The sequence below is a fragment of the Sordaria macrospora genome, chromosome 1, assembly GCF_033870435.1.
Source record: "Sordaria macrospora chromosome 1, complete sequence".
In the NCBI taxonomy this organism is placed as follows: Eukaryota; Fungi; Ascomycota; class Sordariomycetes; order Sordariales; family Sordariaceae; genus Sordaria; species Sordaria macrospora.
The window spans coordinates 8,691,210-8,706,075 of record NC_089371.1 but is presented as its reverse complement, the minus strand read 5'-3'; the positions used below and the strand labels follow the sequence as shown (position 1 = coordinate 8,706,075).

Genomic DNA, 14,866 nt, shown 5'->3' with positions numbered 1-14,866 from the left:
ACTAAGAATACGAAGACCAGCCCCTTTGTCAAACTCGCCTTGCTTTTTCTTCTCTTCTCTTCGGATGTACCTGAAATCAACCCTCCCATCACTCTCATAACCTACCAGTCATCCCAATTCAATCTCCCCGTGCAACCTCACCCTCACCCATTACCCCGGACTACCTCCTTTCTCGGTGTTTATTCTTCTTCTTACCCTTCCCCCCATCCATTTTCTTTATCCCGGCTCTTGGCCTCACCCCTATCTGTCTCCTTACTTTACTCCTGTCCGTCTCTTTCCCCTCACCTTGCAAGACCCTTTCTATCCCTCCCCCTTTGGACTAGATATTCACCTCTTTCGTAGGTGGCTCCTGGGCCGCCACCATCACTAACTAGGATTTATCATCAATCAAATCCAACGTTTGTAGACTACGAACCCAACATTAGGAACAGACCCCACATTAGAACTGAATGCCGCGTGAGGATAAGAATCAGAAGCCTGCCACGAAGCCTGCCCCCCAAGTCTTGTCTCGCATCCTGATTATACACCACCACCAAAGCCCCAGCCCAGCATGCCTAACCCCCTCGTTATTCTCTCATCCTTTTGAACAAAATATGATAATTATCGTCTTGCACACAAAACACATAGAGAGAAAGAGGAAGTCCATCACTGCCGCTTTTACGTCACATCTCCCGAAAATTTTCGCATTCATTCAACACAGTAGTAGTCTACATAGACGGAGTAGCTCTTCATCCTCATGATGCTCATGAAAGACAGCACAAAAATCGCAAAAAGAAAAAAAAAAAAAGTCCTATTACCCGTGATGATGATGATGATGATGATGATGATGATGATGATGTTGGATGATAAATGTAACCAACCTTTGAGCAGTATCTATAGTATCTCAAAAGGCAAATAAAAGCGTCGTGACCTCCAACATATTTCCAAGGGCTGTCAGGAATGTTTGGAGAAGTTCCAACACACTACGTATGATATGATCATAATTTTGGCCTGCTGTCTGCTGTCTGCTGTCTGCTCTCTGCCGTGAAATGCTCCCATCATGGGGGGCTACCTCGGAGCCCATTTCAATTCAATCTTCAGGGGGGCAGTCGTCATTGTTTCTGGAGACTGGAAGACCAGTTGAGCAAAAGACACTTGGGAAGAAAGAATGATAAGCGAGAAGGATAGAAGGAAAAAAAAAAAAAAAAGAAAAGAAAAGAAAAGGAAAAAAAAAGCCTATATCCAACTAACCTGATATGTTGAAAGCTTTGTTGGTACGGTTACGTTTGGCTGTTTGGATAACATAGGTAGGTAGATAGGTGCAACGAGATGTTGGATGCCGGATGGTCATCATACATGCATGTCTGGTTGTCCTTTGTCTGGAAAACTTTTTACACTTCTTTTTTCATTGAGCTTTTTAAGGTTGCTTGTTGGCCGGAGGTGGGACTACCACCGTGCCTTCTTTTGTTTTGAGATGTCTTGTTTTTGTTAGGAGGTGTAATGAGGGACACTGTCCGTCTGCTTGGCCGATCGACAGAAACTCGAGTACATGATCACTACGTTATTCGACTCAAGTCCAACACATTTCAGGTCATGGTTAGTTGACGAATGGGACCGGTCCTTAATGAACAATTGCCTATTTTCTTCTGAAGCCAACTAGCCAAGTTCATCGATATCAACATCCGTCACCAAAGATCGAAGTGAAAGATGGAAGAACGCTATCTAGATAGGTGCCTCAAAGATATCTGCTTTGCACACATATTAACAACATAACTTATATACCACTGAACCCTTCCCTCGATAGAAGACCTCAAAGTCCATGCAGCACCGCTTTTAGGTAGACTCCCAGCCCACAGATCCAGTGAAGTGACGAAAAGGAAAGGAAAGCAGAAAGCAGAATATTAAAGCTCCAGTGGTATGTAACAGTTTCCTCCATTCATCCATGATGACAACCCCATTCAAATCCGCTTGCTTGCTTGCCTGCTTCAACAAACATGTCCTGTCCTTACTTTCATGAGATACCACGTATCCTTTTCATAGCCATCAGATTCATGCCATCCATCCTTCAACATCCATCATTACAATATGTCCACCTTATCCCACAGATACAGTCCTGTTATTACTCAAACAACCAAACGCAATGTTCCAAACGCCAATGCCCATATATCATCACTTAGAGTGTAGGTGAAGGGAGGTCAGGTAAGAAAGAGGCAAGTGTTAATGAACTCCCTTATTTCTTCTTACCCTTACCCTTTCCCTTGCCGTCCGTCTTCGCCGACTCAACAATGTCCTTTGCGTCCTCGCTGGCGGTAGGGTAGTTACTCTTCGGGTCCTCCGCGAAGAGTACCTCATCACCTTTACCGCCCATCTTCATAAACTCATTCGGATCTCTGTTGTCGTCGGGCTTGGTCTCCTTCTGGTGGGAAGGTCCTGCTTGTGCGCCAACAAATTCACGCTGACTGGGCCCATCGACTGCTACCGTGGGATTCTTCTTGTAAACCTTCAGCTCAGGCTTGTTCTCGCCAAGTGGGATCCTGTCGGCGACCTGGACTGTGTTGATCGAGCTAAGGAGGGTGCGCTCGCGGAGGACACCGCGCCTGGTGACATCGAGACCGGCAATGCCGTGAACGAGGCCGTTGGTACTATCATTGACGCCAGGTTTCTTGTCGGTCATCCAGGGGTGAGCCAGGCATTCGTCGATGGTGAAGCGCTTCTCGGGGTCAACGACGAGCATCGAATCAATTAGGTCAACTAACACATTGTTAGTAACAGTACAGCGACGTGTGGAATAAAGCTGGGTAACTTACGGGCTAGGTCATCCACAGGGTCCCAGTAAGGCGATGGATAGTCGAATTTGCCTTGCCTGATCTGATCCGAAAGAGAATAAGGGAAGTCGGGAGAGGTGAGTTCATCCGAGAAGGGTGGGAAGCCGCACAAGCAAATGTACAGCACTACACCAAGAGACCAAATATCAACGGCCTTGGTGTACTTGCGATGATGAGTGTCGGTGAGGATTTCTGGTGCGACATAACTGGGTGTGCCGCATAGCGTGGTGGTGAAGGACTCTTCGCCAATGATCTTGGCAAGACCGAAATCCGCCAGCTTGACATGCAGGTCATCATCAACTAGCAAGATGTTCTCGGGTTTAATGTCACGGTGGACAATGTTGCGATCATGCAAGTACTTGACACCCTGAAAAAGCTGGGTAAACAACTTGCGAGCCTCATTCTCGGACAGCTTGGTCTTCTTAACAATGTAGTTGAAGAGTTCACCTCCTGGCGCCAGCTCAAGAACTAGGTAAACGGCGTTGGGCTCATTGAAGGTATCTTTGAGACACAAGACGTTGGGGTGACTAACCCCCATCAGCACGGCGATTTCCTGCTGAAGCCCTTCGTTCTTGGACCTCTCCTCGAGGCCAGGGGTCCTGGAGAAGACCTTGACGGCATACTGGTTGCCCGTCGACTTCTCCACACACAAGTATACCTCGGCGAAGTGACCCTTGCCCAACTTCTGAAGCATGGTGTACTGCTGCTTGAATGCGCTGGTGTGTCGGCTCTTTGGGTATCGGAAGATGAAGCGGGCCTGGTCAAGAATGGCGATCTCGTCTAGCTCGTGGAGCTCTCTGTTTCGATTGCGCCCCACTATTGCGTCGTTGACAAATGTGCCGTTGCTCGACAGATCTTCCAATACGGCCACGGTATCGTTGCCCTTGTTCTCCGTGAAGATAATGCAGTGTCGGTTCGAAACGATGGGATCCTCTATTTGGATGTCTAATGTTCCGTTAGTATTGTCGCGTAAATCGGGGAGTATACGGGTCAACTAACCGCATTCCGGGTGTCTTCCGATCAAATAGCCACCGGATGGAAGCCCCTTGACCTTGGTCTTGTCCAACTCGTGCTCCTCCTTGATCAACGCCTTCTGACCGCGCTTGCCTCTCTTAGAGCCAACCGCTTGTTCGACTGTATCCGGAAGAGGGCAAGCGGCCCTCCGCCTCAAGACGACGCACTGACCGCCGTGCCTATGGTCCAAGGGGAACAGGTAGCCCCAAACTCCCTCCTTGACTTCATCCTCAACATCGTCCGACAATGGCCTGTCGATATCGGGTAACTGGCTGAAGGCTTGCGTGTCGTTGGGCGGGGAGCCAAGTACTTGCGACTGGGAGTATTGGGACTCTGGGTGGGTTTGCGACAGCTGGATTGGGCGGCCAGCTGGTGGGGTAGCCGTGGCCTCTTTGGCATCTTGTTGGTAGTCATCGGTGTCGTGGGTGACTGGCGAGGGAAGCTGTTTGGTCTTGTTGACGGGTGTCTTTTGCTTGGGTTCGGCGCTGTCTTCGATGCGCTGGGAGGAGAGGCGCTCGGAGCGACGGGGTTTCTTGAAGGAATCATTGTCGTCGGCAGAACCCTGGAGTAAAGCGCATATTAGTCGACGGAGCATGCTTGGTGGTGACGCAATGCGCCATGGATTTATAAGAGGATACACGACGCAAGAGTCATGACATGACATGACAGGATGGACGTACGCGAGCTCTCTTAAGAGTGCTGCTGCCTTCAGCTCGGGGAGCCATGGCTGCTGGGATTGTAGGGCAACGAGTCGGGTGGTGTGTTGGTCAGTTATCGCCGGAGCTGCGGACTCGATTCGAGGGAGGGATTGGAGATGATCAAGCTGGCGGGACACGAGGGTGTGTTGTGTGTGTGTAAAGTGGAAAAAGCTGGGGTGGTGGTGACGGTGCCTGGGGAAAATGACTACTATACAACGAGGGATGGGATAGGCGGCGGGCAGTGCTATTGGCCTCCCCCAAGAAAGTGACCATACAACGTCAGGGATTCACGGTGTACAAGCCTCGATGACCGCCCGTTGCTTCCTCACTTCCTTCCACTTTTTGCTTGGAAATCACGCCGCGCCTCTGAGCCAAGAAGTGATATGGGGAGCATTGGGGGTTCATTGACTCCACTCTTTGCGCGTGTAAGTCAGTAAACATATCCACTAGAAGGGAAACATCCCCATGTCAACACTGGTGGACTTTAATCATTGATGGTTGTCAAGATGCGATTTGCAAGCAATACTCTACACGGGCATTGTTTATTTGAGTTTAGCGGTGCACACCCTCAGTCCCTGAATGTCACCATATGCATTGCATAGGGCTGGTCATTCAGCAAGTCATCACTCTTTGCCCGAGAATCCATTGTGGGTTCGTTGTGACTCTTCAACATCCTTCTGGGCTGTCAGCCGTGCGGGTCATTTGTTACTTTGAGACTCCCACTTCGGTGAGAAAAGGAAGGAGCTGGTGCAATATCCTCTGGCTGTAAACTTGTGTTGCCCGGGTCACCACCACCCTCTGAATGTCTGCCTGGATACATATCGGGTTCAGATGACCCGTGACCCCCTCTTCCGCTTCCCGCTTCTGTTTATGTTTTGGGTGAGCTTACAAAGTTGAACTGTTGCGACTGTGTAGAGTCGCCACTTTTTCTTGATGAATACGATTGGGGAAAGTTCAAAATCGATGATGTAGCGAGTTCGATACACGTGTAGTTTTGGCCCCGTTTGATAGTCCTCCAGGGATTGTCGTCATTGCCGTAGTTCATATCTCCACCGCCCACGGCAAGTGAGCTACCAACAGCCATTCATCAGGTGCATTTTGCAGAGGGAAGCACGCACATTGAACAGTCCGAGCTTGTTCAAAAGTCTCGAGGTGGATTTGACCTGAAGAGGTTGAAACCATCCGAATGTTCATCAGGTGCGTCTCTCGATATCGATGGTTTCGTGCCCCAGAAAAAGACGGATGGGAATGTGATGTGAAGATCGGATTTGGAGAAGTCTGGGGACAATGTCAAGCGCACGGTGACAAAGCAAAGGGGAGCTTGACATTGTCAAGGATGGACCAGTTAACCCAGGGTTTATTATGTCACCAACGGATTGCTGCAATAACCCTGACCATCAGCACGGCTTCTTCACGTGACTGGCTGGAGCACACAGAACAGCCCTTCACAGCACAGGGCAAAAATGGGTGGGCTTGGCATTGAATGCGGGGCATTTTTTTTGCTTTGAGAAATTGGTGAGGGTCGACCTGAGGCTCCTCAAGAGAGACAGCGAGTCGAGGCCTAGGACTGCGCAAAGAAAAAGAAGAGCGGAGCCTGCCACTACAGTAAGAAAACTTCCTTTGGGGCCCCTCCCACGTCTACAGGATATCCGTATCGTTTCCGGCCACCCCCCGAAGTGCTCGACCTTAGCAGCACCAGGACATACTATCAGATTGTCCCCGGCCATATTTTCCCGTCGCCGTGTGTCCCCGTCTCCGTTCTCGATCGACTGCCTGACTCCGTCCCGCCGTCCGAGTCCCCCCCCCCCCTCCCTTCCCATACCCAGACCTCTCAGCCTTGGAGTAAGGTCCAACTGGGAATAGTTCGATACTCCTCCAGTCACTAAACAACCACACCCGACGCACATCGATCAACATGGCTACCCCCCAGTTGATCTTCGTCGACGGCACCTTCGCCGAGTTGGCGCAGGAGATGGCCGACTTCATCCAGGTCGGCGAGCAGGTCCAGCCTCTCCTCGAGCAGGACAAGCGCGAGGATGCCCTGGACGTTATCGTCAAGGCCTCCCACATCCTCAACGGCGCCCCCGAGAAGGACTTCACCCCCGCCTACAACCTCCTCATCCACCTCGTCCTCCAGTCCGAGGAGCCCAAGAAGTACCTGCCCACCCTCTGCGGCAACCTCCTCAAGCCCATCACCGGCTCGCCCACCCACGGCTTCACCCTCGCCTCCAATGCGCTCACCACCATCTTCAACCTCCTCGACAAGTCCAACCCCCTGCGCTTCAACGTCTTTATGCAGATCGTCCGCTTCATCAGGCAAAACAGCCAGTTCGACCTCCTCAAGCCCAGGTTAAAGAACGTCGAGGGCTGGCTCCAGGAGTGGAAGTCCGACTCGGACAGCCAGCGCAAGCTCTACGTCGAGGTTTCCGATGCCGCCAACGACGGTGGTGATCAGGAGTGAGTTTTACACTTTCTTATGCATGCATACTAAACCATGTGCACCTTGAAGACTTCATGCTGATCTCACGTCTACAACAGGGAGTCCTACTTCTACCTCCTCAAGGCTCTTGCCACCTTCGACCGCGACAACCAGGAAGAGGTCACCTCCGATGAGGCCCAGAAGCTCTCCCTCCGCGCCCTCCGCATGGCCATCTCGTCGCCTACCCGCTTCGACTTCAACGACCTGCGCTCGCTCCCCTCGGTCCAGGCCCTGAACGACTCGCACCCCGTCTACTCGCAGCTGCTCGACATCTTCACCGAGCAGGACCTCGAGGACTACAACGACTTCAGGGACGAGCACCAGGGCTGGATCGAGAACGAGAAGCTTGACCACGACAAGCTGCAGCGCAAGATGCGCCTGCTGACCTTTGCGTCGCTCGCCGCCAGCACCCCGAACCGCGAGATCCCCTATGCCAGCATCGCCAAGGCCCTGCAGATCCCCGACGCGGACGTCGAGATGTGGACCATTGACGTGATCCGCTCCAAGCTGGTCGAGGGCCGCCTGTCACAGAAGCAGAAGGTGTTCCTGGTTCACCGCACCACCTACCGCGTCTTCGGCGAGAAGCAGTGGCGCGAGCTCGGCACCCGCGTCGACCAGTTCAAGACCGTCGTCGACAGGCTCGTCGGCGTCGTGCGCAAGGCCCAGTCCGATGTTGAGGCCCAGCGCGAGCGCGAGCAGCAGGAGCTCGAGCGCAAGCTGGCCAACGCCGGCCTGGACGAGCCCCAGCAGCGCGGCGGTAACCGGGGAGGACGTACTGGCGGTCAAAGGCAGACCAGGCCCCGTACTGATGATGATGACTAAAGGGTGGTGTTGCCAAACGGGATATCACACACAAATAATTGGTTGTTGTTAGTAGCATAGAGTTGGGGAATCTTCCAAAAAAGATATTCTTCCCATATCAGTGCTTTTTCTACACTCGGTCATCAGTTCAGTTCGTTTGAATGGGAAAAAGGAATTCTACAAAGTTTCATCGAAAAGGGTCGTTGTCTTTCTTTCTATTAAGGAGTTGTGTGAGCCCCAAAAATAACGGATGAAGAAGGTAGAGCTGCTCTTTCGACCAAGTACTACTTTTGGCGGGTTTGCATTTTGTTGTTGTATCATTCCGAGAGGAATGGGTTTAGATATCCAGCAATCATCAGGTTTTCTCTCTCGATGTGATGATGAATTCGCAGCTTTAAGGAAGGATATGAACATGTAAAGTTCAACAGACACCATAGATAAGTACAAAGAAAGGAAGCGTAAAACAATGCTTTAAAAGAATGCCTTATGCCCAGCTATGAGTGGTCATCAAGGTCATGATGCCAGGCTTCCAACGGTAAATCTGAACGCAATGCCATCTCGGTATCTGTAAAAGCAGCAAATCCATTTCTAACGAAGAACCATCCACCGACTGACCGTCTCCCGACTCCATCGCTCCCTTTCTATAGTACTAAAGTTTTATTTTATGGAACGACCACTACTTCAGAAACCAAGTCCAAGTCCATCAAGACACACTATAAGCCACCCACCCGCCTCATCTCCCCATCTCCCCCATCTCCCCCATCTCCTTTTCCGGGACAGTTACCTAAAACTTATCCCCAAAAACCCTCCTAAACTGCCCCCTCGTCTCCTCATAAACCTTCTCCGGCCCCGGCGTCGAGTCAACCTTGACCACCTTCCCCTGCTTCTCAAAATACTCAACAACAGGCATACTAGTCTCCACGAAAGTCCTGAACCGCTTGCGAATACTCTCAGCATTATCATCCGCCCTTCCACTCGTCTTGCCCCTCTCCAACAATCTCTTCTCCATCTCCGCCTCAGGGCACTCATAGAACAGCACCATCTTGGCCGGACAAACGACCTCCTCGAACTTGACGGCTTGGTCCATCTTGCGCGGGAATCCGTCGATTAAAAAGCGGCCCTTGGTGGTGTTGGATGAAGAAAGGGTGTCGCGCATGGCGTTTTCGAGCAAAGCGACGGTCACTTCCATGGGAACGATGGCGCCATTTTTGATGCAATCTTGGATTAGGGCGCCGTATTGAGAGCCCGGACGGTCTTGTTCGGCCCGCAAAAGGTCGCCGGCGGAAAGGTGCGTGAAGCCGTAGTCGCGCACTAGGCGCGCACACTGGGTACCCTTGCCGGCGCCGGGGCCGCCGAGGACGAAGATTACTGTTACGTCGGTGGGGGAGAAGGCGGGGGTTGAAGCGGTAGTGGTGGAGGGAGTAGAGGTGGAGGAAGAGGGGGCCTCGACGGCTGCGGCCGAGGTGGGTTTAGGGTTGGGAGGCATGTCTGGTTGTTGGGGAGTTTGTTAGCTTTTGTTTGGTGTAGAACTGTAGGTTGGGTTGTAGGGGCAGGTGAAGGTAGAAGGTAGAGGTGGTGAGCTTGTAGGAGCTGGTGGGTTGAGCAAGAGATGGTTGCGCAGACGTCATCTCTGTCTTGTCTGACAGCCAAGTCCAGTCGCAAACAGCAAGCAGCACAGCAAGTAGACAGTCAGTTGAGAAAGGCGCAAGAGCTCCAAGTCAACTCAGCCTGCCCTTCCCGCCCTCCCGCCCACCTGCCCGCCGTGACTGCTTCCGCTGCTCCCACTGCTCTTGCCTCTCTCCCCTATCTCCCCTCTCTCTCGTACCCTCCACCCAATGCCCTTTTGCAGCCTCACCCATCACCTCCAGATACGGAAATCACGTAAAAACGGGGGGAAAAAAAGCTCACCCTTCCTCCGATTAACCAACAACATATAACCACCCGACCCCAACGCGAAAACAGCCACAAACGGCCAGAAAGCAATCTTGTTCGTGTCTCTAGGAGGGGGAGAGCCGCCGGGGGGCAAGCTGCTGTAAGCTCTCTTTCCGCTGTTGTTCTTAGGCAAAGCCCACTGAGTAGTGGTGCTGCGACGGCTGGTGTTTTGGACGAGAGTGGACGCGCAACGACGGGAGGCGGCGGCGCGGAGGATGGGAGTAGAAGAAGCGAGCCGCAAGGCCTGGCGGGGGAGGGAGGATGCCATTGGATCGAAGGGTTGGTTGTACGACGGTACGACGGTACGAGTTATGTGTGATGCGGTCGGGTTCTGGGCAAGGGAGCGGATGAAAGCTGGAAGCTTGGTTTGGGTGACGAGAAGGTGGTGGGTGGCCTGCACGATGACGCTCGTTCGTTAGTTTTAGTCTCGATTCCTGAGTCCAGTTTGGGTTGCGACTTGGTGTGAGAATTGGAGAGCTCCCGCCGTGTCTCGTGTCGTCCCCTTTTCTTTTTTTGGAGAATGGATGGCGATCACAGTTCGGGAGCAAAAGCGGTCGACAGGGTCGCTCGCGGTGTACTTATAAGTTGCGAACCAAAACTCAAGGTGCTATCACAAGGTTGACTACGTACCTTTACTCGGACTTGTTTACTTCACTATCACTCCTCCGACTCTACTGTTCACTACGAAGAAAGGAAGAGAGAAGGAAAAGGAGACGGCGTGGGCTGACTGATTCAAGAACTACGAGGGACTACGATCCGAAACGCGAATTACATGTGGCATCCCCGAATGGGTCCAATTCCACTCACAAGGAAGGGTCCCGACTCCTGCACGCGTTGTCCCCGTCCCAAGTCCCAAGTCCCAAGTCCCAAGCAAGCAAATTAATTGTTAGTGCAGGTCCCGCTGCCAGCGAGCCAGCGTCATTGCAGTGCAGTGAGGTACTGGACTGGACCTGACGGGATGAACTGCCCGCCTGGCAGCTGCTGCAATGTGGATCACCTCGTCTTGTTGCAGTAGTTGCAGTGAAGCGCCTACTGTTTTTGGCAGGCTGACAGCTGGAACAGCTGGCGCCCCTGAATGAAGTGGAGACTTGGGATTTAACCTCAATTCCCCTGGAGGCCTGGACAGCTGGACTTGAACATCAAAGCTTATCATCACCGCCGAGGGAACGGGGAGGATCGGGTGCTCCCGCTTGTGATTGTCAATGACCGAGAATTACACACTATTCCACGGTTTCATCTCACCTCGGTGGGAACCAATACTTCGTCTTGTGGTAGTCACATAACTCTTGTGTTACTCGGTTCGGTGATGTCTTTCACCGAGAGGTTGGTGAGGTTGGCGTGCAACACCTCTACTGTATAACCGACACCCGCCTCCTCCATGAGGACCGTGACAGTTGCACTGGCTCAAGACACGGGAGTCCTTACAGTTGTCAAGACATAAACACCAACCACTTCACGATGTCATACTATCACAATATCACGATGTGCAAGAAGAAACTCAAAGATGTCAGACAATTTTGTTCAATTCGCACAGAGAATTCTATTCTCTTGTTCTGATCTGTCTGATGTCTGATCTGTCTCAGAAAGCTATCTTGACCTTCTCGTCATCCAGCAACCCATCACTCCATCCATACATTCTCCAATTCATCCTCATCTCCCACGTATCTCGAGTTCCCGCTCATATTATACACACTTTCGTTCCGCTCCCCTCAGCCAGCTCAATTTTCATCATTCCCATCCATCCAGCGCTATTCCAAAAACAAAGTTGTGATCCCGCCAACGCCTTTGGTATATCCAATTTGAAACGAACATAAAAAATAATAAACAAAGGAAAAAGATAGTTATAGAAGAGAAAGGGGGTTATGGTTATATACTTCATCGCCTGCTACTTATTGACACCTCCTAAACCACTGCTTCACCTAACCAGTGACAGGCTCAGTCTAAGCAAACCTCTGCGCCTGCCCGGCATAAGCACCGGGGATCGGCACCGCCTCATACTGCTGCTCGCCAGCCACCACGGGAGCATGCGTGATCTGCACCGTCGGGGGAGGAGGCTGAGGCAAGTTAAACTGCGGCATGGGATCCACGGGCGACACGGCGTTGGAGGACGTGGGCGTCATGAAGCCTGTCTTGGGAGTGACGGGAGTAGCGGGGTTAGCCTTTGAGGGAGGAGCCTGCAGCTTGAATCCCGTGTCGATCTTGGGCGAGGCGGAGGAGAAGGAGGACTGGGGGATGATGAGGCGCTGGCCACCGGGGGTGAAGGGCTGTTGCTGTTGAGCAGCACCGGGACCGGCGCCGTTGCCCTTCTCGACGTCGTCAAAAGACTGGTACTGCGAGGGCGGGAAGCGGGGAGACATGGCGTATGCTGAGAAGGCGGGCGACTTGGGGCCGAAGCCGGGCGTGTTGGGAGCGGACTGGACGCGCAGCTGGGCGAGGTACAGGTCGGAGCGGGCCTTGTCGCGCATGTTCATGGACTTGTGCAGCTTGCGCTTGGACCAGTAGCGGTAAAAGACGATGCTGTAGAGGGTGATGCTGATGATCTCGACGATGATTTCGATGATTATGCAGATGAGAGCCCAGTTCTGTTGTTTGTTGCCAGTCAGTAAGACATCCCGGGTGTTGCGGTGGTACGAAGTGAGGGGGGATTGGGAAAAGCTTACCTGAAGACGGCACACCAGCGCGTAATCGACCTTGTCCTTGAAGAGGTCGGCGCGGTGGTTCTCGACGCAGGCCCAACCCCACATGTCTTGGTTCTTGCTGTTGTTCTTGCTGAATTGGAAGACACCGGCAGCCACCGCCCACATGATCATGCTGAAGATGAACCAGCCCACGGCGAAAAGCGTGTAGTACACGCCAACCTTCTCCGCCCTGTTATGACCACCGCGGCAGTAACCGACAAAGACACCGATGCAGATGAGGAGCGAGACGCAGGAGCAGGCGAGAACGACGTATTGAGGCCAGGGGCTGGTGCCTTCGGCCCATGCGGGAAGACCGTTCATGGCCGGGAGACGTCGGGTAGCGTTGAAGATGGAGAACGATGCCGAAAGCATGGCGAGGATGATGAGACTGCAGCTGAAGTTGACACCGCGAAGGGCGAACTTGGCCATGCGTACACGGGTTTTGATTTTCTGTAATGTTGTTAGTTACCATGGCCTGTGATCAAATCCATAATATGATGAGACCTACCAAATCCCGAGCCTGTTCCTTCTCCGTCAATTTCTCTCTTTGCTCCAACTGATCCTCTTCCCTAAATGTTGGGCTGAGAGGATTGGAGAGACCCCGACCTGGTGTTCCTGGAACCTTCAAAGCACTCTTCAGAGGCGACCTTGGTGTCATTGGCATGGCAACTGATTCCCTGTTTCCTCCGTTCCCGATATAACCAAAGCCAACATCTCCAGGCTGAGCATGAGCAACCTCGGACTTCTCAGAGAAAGGTAGTTGCCGTGCATCGACAGGTGAGTGTACTGAGGTGGCTTCGGCAAATCGTGGTGTCCTTGGAGGCTTGGCCAGTGATGAAGCTGTTGATGATGAATTGTTGGAGGATACTGAGCCGGCCGACATTGTTCGTTGGGGTGTCAGGTTGAGAGCGGCTGGCCGCTTCTTCTCGTCGTTGAAGGCCATATCGACGACGTATGTGTGTATATGTTTTTAGTTACTGTAATAGGCAAGAATCGAAGAAGCCAGTCTTCGATGTCGATATATCAAACTAGCAAAGGGTCGTACACAGCCTGAAACTGTGAGATGATGACGGCACACACTTTGCAGGAGTGAAGCAAAAGGAAAATAGAGTAAAATGGAAGGAAGACGCAGATATGAGAGAGCCCAGCTACCGAAGTAGAGGAGAGGACGGAAAGCGAGGCGCCGTTGGGGTGAAGGTGGTTTTGAATAGCCGCTGCCACTACCCTCGTACACCTTGATTCGGTATCTTGGTGGTGGATGGGTATGGGTGTGTTGCGCGAGTCTTGCCTCTCTGCATGGGACGATCAGCAACTGGTTCCTTCGGAGGGAAGCAATGGGGAAGCATACTTTGCACAGGGGTGGTGTAGTCGGCCCCGAGACACGGAACCTGATAGGACGACGGGCTAGTGTCGCCAATAGGGTCGGGCGACTGATGTCGAAAATAGACGCCCAGTGGGAGTCAGGAGTGGGCACCAGACTGATCGTCGTGCTGCTGCTGGTTACCTCTAGCTGCTTTTTCGCTCGTGGCCCAAGAGGGAGGCCGCAGATGTACGTCGGCAAGCGAGGAACTGTGATCGGACAGTGGCAGGCTTGGTCTTCTTGTTCCTGCGTCTCGTGGATGTTGGGGATGCTGCAGAGTTCTGTGAGAGAAAACAGAATGAGGGAAACGGGAGAAGAAGAGAAAAGTCAGAGTCCTAGGAGGGCCTAGAAGCAGAAATGGTCTAGATAAGACTCGAACGCAATAAGGAAAGGTGTAAGACGGAAGAGGGGTTGCAACCTTTCTTCTCGATATAGCAACGGACCAGGGGAATAACAACAACAGCCTGTCGACGGCATGGACGATCCCGCGGCGTCAACACCAACATGTAAATGACCCTGCGTGTGCACACACATGGCCAAGAAGACCGAGATGTGCTCAAAAAACTCAAATAGTAACCGAGTCCAATAGGAGTGTGGGTAAGGGACCATCACAGGCACTTGCTCATGGTGAGTCTTCTTTCTCTCTCTTCGTCTCTTTTCGCTCCAACATCAGAGAGAACCCTCGGCCTCTCCCGACTTTCATCCTCTCTCTGTAGGTATTTTGCCTTCCTCATCACAGGATGACAAGCCCCAGCCAGAGAGAGAGAGAAAATATGGAAATGGCCCCGGAACTCATGGGCAAGGTTGGGTAACATCAATCCATTGGCTGGGGGCGGCTGGCGGATGGGAGCACTTTTACCGGACTCGACCAAGAGGCTGGCCAACGACGTCGTCCAGATGCACCGCCAAGATCAGCAACGGCGTGAAGGTCAGAGCAACACCAGGAGACGGCGGCCCGGTCGTCGTCGTTGCTGAGCGAAGTCTTGGAGGGCGGGGCTTTTCGAGCTTCAGGAAGAGAACCCCTGCCGTGCATCTCACTCGTCCGCTGGTCCCCCTGCCGTCCAACTGCCTACCCTGGAGTGTTCCGGTGATAATGATTG

The 14,866-nt window shown here is 52.6% G+C and overlaps 4 protein-coding genes across 4 annotated transcripts; 1 reads left to right on the top strand and 3 right to left on the bottom strand.

Moving 5' to 3' along the window:
• Positions 1-1,593: 1,593 nt before the first annotated feature.
• SMAC4_00634 (uncharacterized protein) lies at positions 1,594-4,887 on the bottom strand. The gene is made up of 4 exons (XM_003352038.2): positions 4,499-4,887; positions 3,804-4,380; positions 2,787-3,749; positions 1,594-2,730 (listed from the first exon to the last, which is right to left on the bottom strand). The coding sequence occupies exons 1-4, from the start codon at positions 4,541-4,543 to the stop codon at positions 2,210-2,212; spliced, it is 2,106 nt and encodes a 701-aa protein (XP_003352086.1). The 5' UTR covers positions 4,544-4,887; the 3' UTR covers positions 1,594-2,209.
• A 1,409-nt stretch (positions 4,888-6,296) lies between these two features.
• SMAC4_00633 (uncharacterized protein) lies at positions 6,297-8,111 on the top strand. The gene is made up of 2 exons (XM_003352037.2): positions 6,297-6,973; positions 7,055-8,111. The coding sequence occupies exons 1-2, from the start codon at positions 6,432-6,434 to the stop codon at positions 7,815-7,817; spliced, it is 1,305 nt and encodes a 434-aa protein (XP_003352085.1). The 5' UTR covers positions 6,297-6,431; the 3' UTR covers positions 7,818-8,111.
• Positions 8,112-8,322: 211 nt separating this feature from the next.
• Positions 8,323-10,230, bottom strand: SMAC4_00632 (uncharacterized protein). Its single transcript, XM_066089460.1, has 2 exons — positions 9,705-10,230; positions 8,323-9,284 (listed from the first exon to the last, which is right to left on the bottom strand). The coding sequence occupies exons 1-2, from the start codon at positions 9,994-9,996 to the stop codon at positions 8,581-8,583; spliced, it is 996 nt and encodes a 331-aa protein (XP_065945909.1). The 5' UTR covers positions 9,997-10,230; the 3' UTR covers positions 8,323-8,580.
• Positions 10,231-11,238: 1,008 nt separating this feature from the next.
• SMAC4_00631 (uncharacterized protein) lies at positions 11,239-14,319 on the bottom strand. Its single transcript, XM_003352035.2, has 4 exons — positions 13,755-14,319; positions 12,915-13,698; positions 12,389-12,856; positions 11,239-12,310 (listed from the first exon to the last, which is right to left on the bottom strand). Exons 2-4 carry the CDS (start codon positions 13,347-13,349, stop codon positions 11,669-11,671), a joined length of 1,545 nt encoding a protein of 514 aa, XP_003352083.1. The 5' UTR covers positions 13,350-13,698; positions 13,755-14,319; the 3' UTR covers positions 11,239-11,668.
• Positions 14,320-14,866: the final 547 nt, after the last annotated feature.

Bases quoted from the DNA above. Each gene is read 5' to 3' on its own strand.
- SMAC4_00633 (XM_003352037.2), top strand. From the start codon at position 6,432: ATGGCTACCCCCCAGTTGATCTTCGTCGACGGCACCTTCGCCGAGTTG. The intron at 6,974-7,054 runs GTGAGTTTTACA...CGTCTACAACAG, and splicing joins AACGACGGTGGTGATCAGGA to GGAGTCCTACTTCTACCTCC.
- SMAC4_00634 (XM_003352038.2), bottom strand. From the start codon at position 4,543: ATGGCTCCCCGAGCTGAAGGCAGCAGCACTCTTAAGAGAGCTCGC. The intron at 4,381-4,498 runs GTACGTCCATCC...GCTTTACTCCAG, and splicing joins GCACTCTTAAGAGAGCTCGC to GGTTCTGCCGACGACAATGA. The intron at 2,731-2,786 runs GTAAGTTACCCA...ACAATGTGTTAG, and splicing joins CCCTGTGGATGACCTAGCCC to TTGACCTAATTGATTCGATG.
- SMAC4_00632 (XM_066089460.1), bottom strand. From the start codon at position 9,996: ATGGCATCCTCCCTCCCCCGCCAGGCCTTGCGGCTCGCTTCTTCTACT. The intron at 9,285-9,704 runs GTGAGCTTTTTT...CCCAACAACCAG, and splicing joins GTTGGTTAATCGGAGGAAGG to ACATGCCTCCCAACCCTAAA.
- SMAC4_00631 (XM_003352035.2), bottom strand. From the start codon at position 13,349: ATGGCCTTCAACGACGAGAAGAAGCGGCCAGCCGCTCTCAACCTGACA. The intron at 12,857-12,914 runs GTAGGTCTCATC...ACAACATTACAG, and splicing joins AGGAACAGGCTCGGGATTTG to AAAATCAAAACCCGTGTACG. The intron at 12,311-12,388 runs GTAAGCTTTTCC...AACAAACAACAG, and splicing joins CGCTGGTGTGCCGTCTTCAG to AACTGGGCTCTCATCTGCAT.